This window comes from Microtus oregoni, unplaced genomic scaffold, assembly GCF_018167655.1.
Source record: "Microtus oregoni isolate MIOR12 unplaced genomic scaffold, Mior012 000036F_ref0000092, whole genome shotgun sequence".
NCBI classification, from domain to species: domain Eukaryota; kingdom Metazoa; phylum Chordata; class Mammalia; order Rodentia; family Cricetidae; genus Microtus; species Microtus oregoni.
Window position 1 is genome coordinate 4967049 of NW_024543095.1, and position 13959 is coordinate 4981007.

At 42.9% G+C, this 13959-nt stretch overlaps 2 protein-coding genes across 2 annotated transcripts in view; one reads left to right on the forward strand and one right to left on the reverse strand.

The window, feature by feature from the left end:
- Window positions 1-13959, reverse strand: part of Srd5a2 (steroid 5 alpha-reductase 2) — a 36212-nt gene that overhangs the window by 11849 nt on the left and 10404 nt on the right. The window lies entirely within an intron of this gene.
- Window positions 6833-7532, forward strand: LOC121433001 (transcription initiation factor IIA subunit 2). Its single transcript, XM_041631221.1, has one exon. The coding sequence runs from the start codon at window positions 6923-6925 to the stop codon at window positions 7250-7252; it is 330 nt and encodes a 109-aa protein (XP_041487155.1). The 5' UTR covers window positions 6833-6922; the 3' UTR covers window positions 7253-7532.

Below are 13959 nucleotides of genomic sequence, written 5' to 3' on the forward strand. Positions count from 1 at the left end.
CACGCATATGCAAGCAGCTGACAATCATTGCGTGATAATAGCATAAGTCAGGTCTTAGCCAATATTCGGAGCTGATTATCACAGAGAGCGCTCACTTTCAGGATCGCGGAGGGCGGGAGCCAGTACCATCAGGTGGCTCCACGCAGCTCTCTACATTGCCATCAGGTGTGGCTCTCTACACTGAACAGCTGTGGGACTAGGTGTGACAAAAATTTCTATTTACAAACACTTAAATGGTGTTTAGGTGGCATGCTTCTTGGTGGTGGCATGGACCTAGAAACTCCACAGAGTTATAGCAAAAAATGTGGTCTAGAAACTCCACAAAGTTGTGGTAAAAAAAAAAAAAATATGTGGTTCTTACCAGTATCTCCACCATGAAGCTAGACTCTTTTTTCCTTTTTTGTTTGTTTTGCTTTGTTTTTGTTGTTTTGTTTTTCGAGACAGGGTTTCTCTGTGGTTTTTGGAGCCTGTCCTGGAACTAGCTCTTGTAGACCAGGCTGGTCTTGAACTCACAGAGATCCGCCTGCCTCTGCCTCCCGAGTGCTGGGATTAAAGGCGTGCGCCACCACCGCCCGGTGAAGCTAGACTCTTAGGAAGCCAAGGAGTGAGGTAGATCTAGCAGCCAAAGCCATGGCTTTAATCCTAGCCATATCGCTTAGCAAATTAAAGACTCATGTGGTCAGAAAAAGAGAAATATACAGTAAAGACCAATTCAGACAGACAAAAAAAACTCTAAATAGTTTACAGTATGTTTAAAAATATACATAGGCTTGGGAGAGAAAAGAAAAAGGATAAAGTTCTTTTTTTAAAAAAAAAAAGAGTAGTTGGGTGTGGTGCACACCTTTAGTCCTAGCACTCGGGAGGCAGAGGCAGTCAGATCTCTGTAAGTTCAAGGGCAGCCTGGTCTACAGAGTGAGTTCCAGGACAGTTAAGGATACAGAGAAACCCTGTCTCAAGTCCAAGTGAATAACCACATCAAGGCCATTACTGTAAACACTTTTCCCTTGAATTTGGCCCAGTCAGTAAAGTGTTTCTCTTAACAAGCATGAGGGCCTGAGTCTTTTTTTGGTTTTTAGGTTTTGGTTTGTGTTTTGAGGGGGTTGGGGAGTTGTTTGTTTGTCTTATGACATTAAAAATGCATAGAAACTACCATTTGGTCTTCATTTTATTTACACAACAGCCTTGAAAGGTAGGTACAAACTCCATCTAGCAGTTCATGGTGGCGGGGGAAGACCCAAAGAATTATCACCCCTATAAAAATCAAGGTAAAAATTGGCCCCACAAAAAAAAATGTCAAAATCAATTTTTTTTCATAACTTTAAATATTCACTAAAAAAAACCTTGCAGCAACCCACAGGACTCTGATAAAGAAAATGCTGCACTTCATCGAAGGCAACAAACCCTGTGACGTTATCTTACCCTAGACCCATTTACCACGCTCTCGCTCTCTGCAGCTTGAAAACTAAGAGCCCATGTTCCAAGTGCTGGTGAGGGTAGGAAGGTGTGGGACTCTTTCACAGGTCTCATTCCCACCTTTACTCCACCTGTCTAGTGGCTCCCTGAAGAGCTCAGCTCCAAAAGTTTGTCTCTATGCCAACTGACACAGTGTTGAATGATTTAAAGGTGAGCCATGCCTTTTGGTGTTTTGGTAGCTTGGTACCCTAAGGGGCAAAGATATACCATATAAAAGTTTGAAAGGAAAAAGCTGGGGATGAGATGTTCACAGGAGTATTGCAATGCTCAGATGGGAAAGTTGTAATTGGAAATATCAATATAAATGGGGAGTTCAGAAAAATGGCCCTCTCCAAGGCCTGGGAGTAAAGATCTGCCAGCAGCAGCATGCAGCTAGGCCTTCATCCTTCAATCCCACTCCCTAAAGGAGCTAGGGCACCATGGAGAAATAGCTAATCGAACATCAAGGGCAGGGAGGATAGACAGTATATCAGGATATTTTATTGAGTTGGAAAGTAAAGGAACAGTTGAAAATGAGTAGGGAGATGGGCGGTTGCCCCAGTTATAGATACCAACTGCTCCACTAGCCGTGCTTGTGATAAACAGAGTGTGGAAAATAATGGTTGTAGACAATTGCAAATATTTGATCAGTAAAGTTCTGTGAGTCCATCCTGGTCCGTTAAAAATATTAAAAACTTTGTCACTGCTAGAGGTAACTATTACATTAAATCCTTGCTCTGATAAAACATAGCTAGAGGGACAATTAAGCACTTATCCTACGTCCCATGGTCCTGCCTTCTTACACTTGTCACCTGCAATTGATGAGCAAAAGCTTTTCTTCTCAGTAAAACAGCAATAAGTAAATACTACAGTTAGAAAAGCTATCATCTGAGGAACTCCAAAATCAGCCACAGACTGTCATCTTTCCATGACTTGATTTAAAAGAGTGACTAAGTACAAAAGAATGGAAGAACCAGTTCGGGCAGGGTCATGAGAGAGGCCACAGCCACCGTTTAGCAGAGGGACCTCATACAAGAAGGCAATAGCACAAACTATTTCTTCCTTTGCTCTTCAGTTCAATGCTGGAGAAATGGCAGATGTGTAACTTCCATGAGAAGCCCCTGCAGGGACGGAGGCCGGTAGGCGAGGAGGGCGTCACTGCAGTATCTGAAGTCAGCAGTGCTGTGACATAGCACAGGACTTTCCGAGGATATTTTTATTAATTCTTCTCTTGCTTGAAAAGAAGTCCCAAGACCCACAGCCGCTGGTGTGGAGAACAGCTCAAGTCACCTAGGATCTAGGTTGTCTCATCAAAGGTCTACTGAAGCCCCACTAGAATGGCAGTAATAAAAACAATCACATTCTAACTGTTCATCCTTGAACATCCATTCTCCCGGCTAACATGTCGCAATCTATCCACTCCTGTCCCCAGAGCTGCATACCTCCCTGATGCCCGGATGACAGTGGCTCTGGGGGGCACTGTTTTGTGATGCTTGTGGTTCTCACCTGGAGTCTCTTTTCTCCTGTTTCTTAAGTTCACAGGAGGACACTGACTGGGACCTGCTCTTTATCCCTGGCCTAGCTCACATGGCAAAGATATTCCTCAGGAGAAATGACTCTGAGCCAAGTTAATTAGACACCCAAGAAGTCCAACAAATGTGCAAACATCTTGAGTAAATAACATTGAACAACACACACTGGGTGAAGTGGAATTGCCATAACAGAATGACTTTAAATAAGCCCCAAAGTATCCTCCAAGAAATGTTTTCAAGACAGGAAATATCGCTTAAAAGGGAACTCCATAACAATACAGTATAAGAAAAATACACTAGTTAATTATTAGGTGCAATTCTTACAATAAAGAGCAGATGGCATTGACCTGGACGTTCAAGAAGGAATGAATGACTAGACTCAAGACGTTATTCAGGGAGGAAATGGACCACATCCATTAGAGTTTTTGTTTTAATTTACATGTGTGTGTGTGGCATGTGTGTCTGTCTGTCTCTGTGTGTGTCTGACTGCCTGCCTGTCTATCTGCCTGTCGGTCTTTCTTTCTGTGTGGGATGTGGGAGAGAAGCAGGTGCATGGCACCATACCTGGTGATAAGAACACAACTTGGGGCCGGTTGTGGTGGCGCATGCCGCTAGGATTTGCTGAAGGAGGCAGAGGCAGGAGGATCACGAGTTTGAGGCCAGCCTGGGCTACACATTTATTAGCCGGGCGGTGGTGGCGCACGCCTTTAATCCCAGCACTTGGGAGGCAGAGGCAGGCAGATCTCTGTGAGTTCGAGACCAGCCTGGTCTACAAGAGCTAGTTCCAGGACAGGCTCCAAAACCACAGAGAAACCCTGTCTCGAAAAACAAAAAAACAAAACAAAAAAAAAAAAAGAACACAACTTGGGGAGTCAGTTTCCTTCTTCCACCTTTTCTTGGGGTCTAAGATCCCACTCAGGTCCTCCGACTCTCATTGCCTGTGCTTTTGCATACGTCTCTCTAGCCCATCAGTTACATTTAATTTTTTTTCCTGGTTGAAAAAATATTTAGGTGCCAGAAATGTAGCAGAAGAGAAAACGATATTCAACACGCTTGTTTGAAGAGATGTGCAGGTGAGGTTTGACTACAGAGTTAGGGACATAGCACACATTCCGTGATGTCTAGGGTAGCACCCTGAGTTTAAGGCCAAGGGGATAGAATGATGGATTTTCAGAGGCAAAATCTTCAGATCAAACTCCTGTTATTTTACACACAGGAAAGCTAGAGCCTAAGGAAGCTAGAATAACATGCTCATAATTATAGATCCAACTGATGGAGTAGCAGCAAGATCTAGGTTTTCTAGGTCTGAGAAGATGGCTCAGTCAGTGAGTGCTTGCTGCACAAGCATAAAAGCCTGTGTTTGGTTCCCTGACACCCACGAAGAGCCAGCTCCAAGAGTGCAACCCATATGTACCTGGGCACACACATACACCATATACCCATTTAAAAGATTAATTAAATTAAACAAATAAAGGTCTTTTGTTAGGTTCAATTACCTACAGTAAATTTGTTGATTACTCCTTTGATATTTCAAAAAAATAAAACATACTGTTATATGTGAATAAGTGGTAGGCTCATCACTGCAGTTAAGTAAGCCCAAAATCTGTTATGTCAATCAAGGCTTAATTACATGTTTACTTATTCAAGCATCTGAGGCTGCTCATTCGTTCATTCCCCAGGCGCTCAGACCCAAAATAAGCACACAGAAACTATATTAATTGCAACACTGCTTGGCCTATTAGCTTAGGTTTCTCATTAACTAACTCTTATATTGGAAATTAACTCATTTCTATTATTCTATGTATTGCCACGAGGCTCATGGTTTACTAGGAAGATTCAAGCATCTGTCTCTTTCGGCAGCTACATGGCATCTCTCTGAATTTACCTTCTTTTTCCCAGCATTCAGTTTAGTTTTCCTGCCTACCTCTATTCTGTCCTGTCCTAGGTCCAACCAGCTTTTTGATACATTAACCAATAAAAGCAACACATATACAGAAGGACTTCCTACATCAAGCATCCAGGTGCTTAAGCTTATAGTGGCTCTCTTAAATGGACCTGTGAACCACATTCATCACAGAACCAGAAATGTGTCTGAAAATCCCGGGCATTGGAGCTGAATTTCATGTGTTGGGACCTGCGTCCCTCTGGTTCACATATTGATGATGTTTGGGAGATGGAGCCTAAGGAATGTGATTGATCTACCCATGGATTAATAGGCTATTGAAGGAGTGAGTTTGCTGTATGGTACATGTGTCTGGTCTTGCTATGTGATGCCTACTGCCATGTTTTTGTGCAGAAAGGATGCTCTCACCAGGTCCCATCTCCAAAATACTGTCAACATATGAACCTGAGGGATGCAGTTTCAAACACATGACACAGATGCCAGTATCATGTTCCTGAACTTCCCAGGCCCTAGCTCTGAAAGCTTAAGAAACTTCTATCTTTTATACATGATAGAATCTCAGGTATTTTGTTCTAGTAACAGAAGGTGAACCAATACAATTGTCACTTGACTTTATACACTTCATATTCACTTATACACTTACTCACACACACACATACATGCAACCATGCATGAACACATGCACTCATGCATCCACACACATGCATGTATGCAACCACACATGAACACATGCACGCGTGTGTGTGCACACACACATATGCCTTTCATCAGACCATCTGCAGATAATACAGAGCAGACAAAGTCTGGAGACTATGATATAAATCACAGTTACCCTTTAGATAGAACTTCTAGCTTCAAAGCCCAGAAGCTCACCTAACAAAAGCACTGGGTTTGGAGTCAGAAAACTTGGACCAGTTTTGCTTTTTCTAGAAATGGAGTCTTATTCTTTCCCTGTCACATCTCAAGATCGCTGTGAGGTCAAACTTGGTAATCTAAGCATATAGTACAAGCAATCTCAATCAAGAGATTACTATCTCTAGCACCACAAAAAACATTTAAATAATCTATGTAGATAGATATTTAAACTGTAGCATGACTGACAAAAGGATATACACACTTGTTGCTCTATATCCAAGTCAAATTTTATAGACTTAAACAGCCAGGTAGTCTCGCGGGTCCACAAATCTTACGTCTTGGCTCTCTTGGCAAATACCACCAACCCTGGGAGGACACAGAAACTTCTCTCTGCCTTTCCGAACCTGTCCACTTCATGGTCCAGTCCCTAGCCAGGTGCTGGGTCATAGGATCTTGAATTCTGTGTTCAGAGCTGCAGAGGAAAGAAGGGTTTGTTTCTAGGATCAGCTCTCTTGAAACTATAGGCTGCCTCCTGATGCCCTAGTACCCAACAGCACGTTCGGATGCAGGCCGCTAAGGAGCCCTCTTTCCATTCAATCATAACAGGGAACACACTCACTTCTATAAATAAAAATCACCACCTCGGCCTCCCATGTCCTTCAAAATGCAAAAGAAATAAGAGGAGCCTGCAGCTCTGACACCAGAGTAGTTCTGCAAGTCCACTTGACTCTCCTTCTGGGCGGAGTGAAAATTAAATGGAGAAAGCAAGTACTCCTTGGAGGTGACGTTCTGACTTGATGGATTTGACTTCTCCATAACAGATCCCGGGCAAACGTCTTGTCTGCAAGCAGAGGTGAGTCATAACTATAGGATTATCATGAAAATTAAATACAATGATTCAAGAAAAAGTATTTAACAAGATTAGTGTTGAGCACTCATTTCTCCACAGACTCCCATTCTTGAGAGCTTCAGGGCCCTAAAGGTAGATTAAATTAAAAGTAGGTTAAGTTCTCAGGTGGAAAGGGTCTAGAAGGCCAACAGAAAGTCATTTCAAAAAATAACTGGGAGGAGGTGGTCGCAGCAGGCGCCCTGCCCGGCTCTGCTGGCGCTGCGGCGGAAGCGCCTTCCCTCAGGACATCAATGCAAGCCTGAAGAAAAAGTAATTGCTTCATTTTAAGCCATGGCATATCAGTTATACAGAAATACAACTTTGGGAAACAGTCTTCAAGAGAGCCTTGATGAGCTCATACAGTCTCAACAGATCACCCCCCAGCTTGCCCTTCAAGTTCTACTTCAGTTTGATAAAGCTATAAATTCAGCATTGGCTCAGAGAGTCAGGAACAGAGTCAATTTCAGGGGCTCTCTAAATACATACAGATTCTGCGATAATGTTTGGACTTTTGTATTGAATGATGTTGAATTCAGAGAGGTGACAGAACTTATTAAAGTGGATAAAGTGAAAATTGTAGCCTGTGATGGTAAAAATACTGGCTCCAATACTACGGAATGAGTAAGAAATGCGGCTTTTTTATGCCACCTTCTGTTATTTTCATCGCTTTTTGAAGAGAAACATAGAAGAGACTTTTTTTTTAATTTATTCTCACGGTGCAGAAATGACAACACTGTGCTATACTACCCAAGGGTTCCACAGAGAGAAGCATGTGGCTCTGTTCTCTTACATGACCTTTAGTACACAGCATAAATGGAACTTTTTTAAATGACAAATCAAAAGTGGTTGCCTTCAAAAGAATATTCTTCAATAAACTTGTTTTAAAACTTAAAAAAAAAAATAACTGTTTGGCTCCTAACAGTATAGTCTTGTCCGTTTCAACAATGTCCCCAATGAGACCAAATGAGTTCAAATACCCAGTTCACAATACCTTCAAAGTAAACCATGTTTCCAACCCAACTCATGGCCTCCTGAATCAATAATCTTTGCTTCCTAACTAAAGGGACACGTCAGAGTAGGCCGTCTACAGTTAACGAAGTGTCAGAGGTGCGAGACGCTTAGGAGCTCCTGTTACTCAGACCACAACACAGTTGAGGTATAGCAGTGAGGCTTTGGTGTGCAGCCATTTGGGATCAGGCTCTTCCAGGTGGTCTTAGGCGTGTAAGTGAACAAAAACAAAAGAATGTGGAAGGTTCTGTGAGTTTATTGACAATCAAGTTTTGGGATAGAAGTGGTGTGTATTATCCCATCCTTGTTCCTTTGCCCCCACACAACCATAGAGAAAACTGGAAAATGTATCCCACCAGGTTTCCCAGTGAGAAATGGGTGGGAAGCCAGAAGTCCTAGGGAACAAATAAGGCTCTTAGGATACAAATGACTCTGCTCAGGGAAGTTGGAAGCAATTCAAAAAAAAAAAAAAAAAAGATGTAGCTCAGCATAGAAGAGAAGATTAAAAAATAAATAAATAAATAAATAAATAAATAAATAAATAAATAGAAGGGAAAGAGTTAAAGAGTTAACTGGCTCACAAGACTGCAAATCAATACCAAACAGTCGAGGCAAGTTTCCCCTTCAGGTTTGTGATGGTTTATCAGCCAGACAAGAATCTGGATGCCCCCTGGAAGATGGTCCTTTGATGTGCCTGTGAGAAACTATCTTGCCGACATTAATTGATGTGGGAAGTTTCATCTTAATTGTGGTCAGGACCATTCCCTGAGCTGAGAATCTCATACTGTATAAAGGAGAGAGAGAGCTCAGTTTCCTGATTCTGTGCATGATGTGACCAGCTACTTCAAGCTCCTGCCGCCTTGACATCCCCACTGTGATGGACTGTACCCTAGAATTATGAGTCAGGATAAAGCAACCCCTTCTCCCTTAAATTACTTTGTCAGAGTATTTTACCTAAAACTTTTAATATTATTTTACATATATGAATGTGTGTGTATGTATGTATGTATGTGCACCATGTGCATGCAGTACCCACAGAGGCCAGAAGTGGACATTAGATCCCCTAGAGCTGGAGTTATCTATGGTTGTGAGCTGCCATGTGGGTGCTGGGAATTGAACCCAACAGCCAGTCCCTGAACCATCTCTCCAGCCTGAATAGTGTTGTCACAGCAACAGAAGACACTAAGACAGCATCCTATGCCCTACTATACTCTATGGCTATTCCATGCTATGGGATCAAGTCTCTTTAATTCCTTCCTACACTTCTACTGTAAATTTTAATTCTTTTGTGCACATTCAGATGGAGACTGATAAGTATTTTCTAAACGTACAGCTTTCTGTCATTTTAAGTAAATGTTCAGTCTAGTGTGGGGAGGGAGACACTCTCATTGGAAAGAGTTAACTGGAATTGCAGATCCAAATTAAACCCAAACCAACTCATATTTAACTAAATCTTCTTCAAATAAAAGTACTATTGCTAAGATTATCAAGCCAATTGAAGACTCTCCACTATATGAAATTTTAGACTTCACTGCCAATCAAAATAAATTCAAATTCTGCAAATATGTACAAAGCTCCCAGCATCACATTTAGCTGTTCTACACAGCGACCCTACATCTTCTTTCGTTCACTATCCCACTTCCCTGGTTTCTTTCACAGCAAAACTCTTCCAAAGAGTGGCCCATACTTTCCATCTCTGTGATGTTTTTCTCATCTATTTACCTCCTTCCCCATAAAAACAAGCCTTGGCAAGGTCACCCAATACCACATTTCCAGACCAAGATCAGATTTTCAGCCCTCTTCAAACTGGACAAATCAGTCACTCCCATCTCATGGAAACAGTTCCAGCAAGCACACCACACTCCTTTGGTTCTTCTGCTTTGTTGATTTATCCTGATTTTACTTTGAGGGTTTCTCCTCAATCCTTTGTCCTCCAAATATTGATGTCCGAGGTCTCAGACATTTTTCTACTTTATTAACCACCCCTATCGATGTGATAACATCTCAAATATTAAATAGTGTCACTATGGTCTGATTATTCACCCTTAGTGTCACTATGGTCTGATTATGTTTCACCCTTAATCTCCACGCAACAGCATTGGAAGGTGAGGTCTTTGGAGGGGTGTGTGGGTATTGAGGGCTCTACACTAGTGAATGGATGGACAGAGATTCCTCTAGTGAAGGGTTTATGGGAGTGGCTGCTTGTTCTTGCCTTTCTAAACTCCAACACATGAGAATACTACAAGAAGGCTCTCACCAGGTGCCAGCACCTTACTACTGAATCTCCCAGCCTCCAGAACTGTGAGGGCTAAAGCTCACACTCTTTCCAAGTGTCCAAGTGTGTAGTGCTGTCCTAGAGGTGGAAAGTAAACGACGACAGTCACCCACTCCGCCAATCACTCAGGCTCATAGGCAGCTCCCTGCCAGATGTTTCCCGCCATTATGTCCTGGAGAGTTCAGTTTTAACACACCCAAATGAGAGTCTGGATTCCCCAGTCACCTCAAACTTACACTTCCTCAAGGCTTCCTCATCCCAGGAAATTCCTAGTTAAGTCTCCCAATTCCTGTCTAAAATTCTCTCTCCATCCCTTTCCCCCTACCTCCCTCTACTTCCGGTAAATCTGCTAGCAAATTCTGTCATCTGTATCTTAGAACCTTACTTCCAGAATGCAGCCCCATCTCACCCACTCCACCTCTTTGAGCTCACGTCACCACTAACATTTTGCTGAACAGCTTTGTAAAATCCTCCTGGCTTGAAGTCCACACTCCTTCCACTATGGTCTCTTCTCCACTCGGCAAACCCAATTAAGCCCTAAGTTTAAGAAAGCTTGTAGGAACCAAGAAGGAAGGATAATATCAAGGAAACAGTATCTTACAGAAAGGAAACATTAGTGTCTCCGAGGGAGTCCCAGTGGATATATAAACCACACTGAAGGCCAGCCCTATGCCCAACAGTAGATGGCAAACACAAAACAAACTCCAAGGTATTTGCCAAGATTTTTTTTTTGTCTCTTATTGCTTTGTTTGGGATTTTTTTTTTTACCTTACTGGTCTTTTGCTTGTATGTTATGGTTTCCTATTTTCTGTCTTTATGTTGTGTGTGTTTCTTGCTCTTCCTTTGTTTCTTTTTCCTTTCCTATGGACTTGGGCGACTTTTTCTTTTTTTCCTTTTTTTGTTTCTTTAGCATTTTTTTTATTGATTTTTATTGAGCTCTACATTTTTCTCTGCTCCCCTCCCTGCCTCTCCCCTCCCCTGAAACCCTCTCCCAAGGTTCCCATGCTCCCAATTTACTCAGGAGATCTTGTCCTTTTCTACTTCCCGTGTAAATTAGATCCATGTTCATTTTGTTTTATTCTCGTTTGTTTCATTTGCCTGTTTCTCAAGAGAGAGAGAAAGAAGGCGTGGCATTTGAAGGTGGGATGTTGGGGAGGATCTAGGAAAAGATAAGGAAAGGGAAATTGTAATCAGTGTATACTGCATAAAAATTATTTTCCATTTAAAAAATGTAAAATTCCTAAGGAAGTGTGATGTTATCTATCCTGTTTACTATTGTACCTGTGGTACCTGGCACACAGTGAGCCTGGACTAGATACGAAATGGATGTTGGTCTGTCACCTGCTGTAAATGGATGACATCCAGTACACAGATCTTGAAATTCTATCCCCCTGAAGACGGGTCAGAACTTCCACTTACAGGATGGTGAGCCACGCGTACTTTTCACCTAGTCTTCTTGCTGCTCAAGACTAAGTTGGTGGTCATTGTTCATAAAACAAGAGTGGGAGGATTCTGAGTGGTGGCAGAAGAAAGGCGCCCAGCAAAGACTCAGAGACCTAAAGAACAAGGTGACATTGAGCTCCTCAAGTTTTCTGTCTGCCTCCTCTTTCAAGAGCTAGAGCTTATGGCGCTAACAAAGATGAGGCAGAACACGCAGAGACACAAAACACAATGGAAATCCTCCCTTTTCCTCTCCCCGCCCCTCTCCACCTCCCTCTCCTGAGACCAGGAACAAAATAGCCTGGCAAAATAGAAACTCATAGGAAATGGGTGCTTTACCACAAGGGGAAAATGTATCCCCACTCCCACCCACCAACAAAATTCAGAAAAACTTCCCTACCCCACCCCTGAGCTGGGAAAAGCACTTTAAGCCCTGTCAAGTTGTCAGAGGGCATTAAGAGGAGCCAGCACTTTAAGTGTTCCCATAGCCTCTCAGTGCAATGTGAGATCTGTGGGGAGTCTGTCCCTGGACCCTAATCCTCCTTCTGGTCCAGGCGCTGTTTAGAGAAGGCTTAGTGAAGAGCGGGGCTGTTCCCCACTTCCCAACCAAAGTGAGGCTGCTCACTCTTGCTCCCCACAGTCAGGAGAGACAACTTAGGAGGAGAAAGGAAATACAAAGTCTCCAACCAGTGGAGGGCAAGTATGAACCAGAGTTCCCATCCCTGGCAACTGTAAGGAGGGGTTTTCACTCTCAGGTAACCTGGACTTCTGCCCACACTAGGCAGCAATGTGGTGATGCTCCCACATCCTTAGCTGGAACAGTGTAAGGAGACGCTAGTGAAACAGAAGGCACAGCTCAGCAGATGAGCACATGCTTAGCATGCCTAAACCCTGGGCTCAGTCTCCAACATACACCAACACACACATATGTGCATGTACACACACACATGCACACACACATATAACACATACACCAACACACACGCACGTACACAAACACCAACACACACACATACCCCCACACACACAAACACACATACACACACATGCACACACACACCCCAAAGCAGATTTTAGCGAGATTCAAAGTTTCATAATTCTCATATGTCCCAGTTGAAAATCACTCACCATTCCAAGTACTAAGAAGATCTCAAATTGAAAGAAAAAAAAATGAGACAGAGGCCAGTACACTATAACATGCAATTCTTAGGCTTGAGAAGATGGCACAGTGGGTACCACTGTTGGCCACACAAACATGAAAACACGAGCCAACTCCCCAGAACTCTCATAAAAGCAGAAGGCTGGAGCTCCAGGGTTTGTAATCCTAGTGGCCTATGGGGAGATGGGAGACAGGGATGGAATATTCTAGCCTGTTGTATAAAGAGGAAAAACAATAAAGACCCAGTCTCAAACAATAAAAGAAGGCAATGACCAACGCGCAAGGTGGTCCTCTGACTTCTACATAAGTAACATTGGTGTGCACATGTCTGCTGCATCCACGCACAGGAACGTACACACACATACCCACACAACTCAAAAATATTTTTTTCAAGAAAATGACTCCATGGTTGTGCCACAGAGTTCTGTGTCAACCTGACACAAGCTAAAGTCATCTGAGAGGAGGGAGCCCCAAGTAAGGAAATGCCTCCCTAAGATGGGGCTGTAGGCAGGCCTGTAGTGCGTTTTTTTTAATTAGTGATTTGATGGGGGATGGCCCAGCCCATGGTGGGAGGTGCCATCCCTGGGCTGGTGGTCCTGGGTTCTGTAAGAAAGCAGGCTGAACAAGTCATGAGGAGCAAGCCAGTAAGCAGCACCCCTCCAAGGCCTCTGCATCGGCTTCCACCTCCCAGGGACCTGCCCTGTTTGAGTTCTTATCCTGACGCCTGTCGACAATGACCAGTGATATGGAAGCATATGCAAGTAAAGCCAGTCCTCCCCAAGTTGCTTTGATCACGGCGTTTCCTCGCAGCCATAATAACCCTGACTAACACAACGGTTGAGCACACTGGCAGCTCTTGCAGAGGGTTTGGGTTTAATTCACTGAAACCACATGAAGAGTCACAACCATCTGTAACTCCAGTTCGAAGGGTTCAGATTCCCTCTTCTGCAGGCACCACACATGCAAGTGGGATACAGACATCCACACAGGCAAAGCACACATGCATGTCAAATAAAAATTTTAAATGCGCAAACAAGAATGCAGAGAAAGGAAAACTCTGAGAGTTCTTATTCACTGCCGAAGAGAGCGCAAAGTGGTGACGTCACTATGGAAATAAATATGGAAGTTCCTTTAAAAAAAACTAAAACTAGAACATCATATGATCCATCTACATCACTGTTGGGAATACAGTCAGAGGAATACTACAACACATTCTACAAATGGGTTAGATATGTCATAAGTCATATCAACACAAACCCACAAGTCAGTTAGTACTGAAGACGGTCAAATTGGCAAAGATGAATTATAGACCCCATTGGAGATACTTCTGCTTCTAGTAAATTTGGAGTAATGGGACCTGGGTTTATCCTTCAGACTGGAAATAAGCAAGACAAATTATATGCAACAATAGAACAAACTGTTCTATTGTTATTATCCTGCTCTGTG

Bases quoted from the DNA above. Each gene is read 5' to 3' on its own strand.
- LOC121433001 (XM_041631221.1), top strand. From the start codon at position 6,923: ATGGCATATCAGTTATACAGAAATACAACTTTGGGAAACAGTCTTCAA.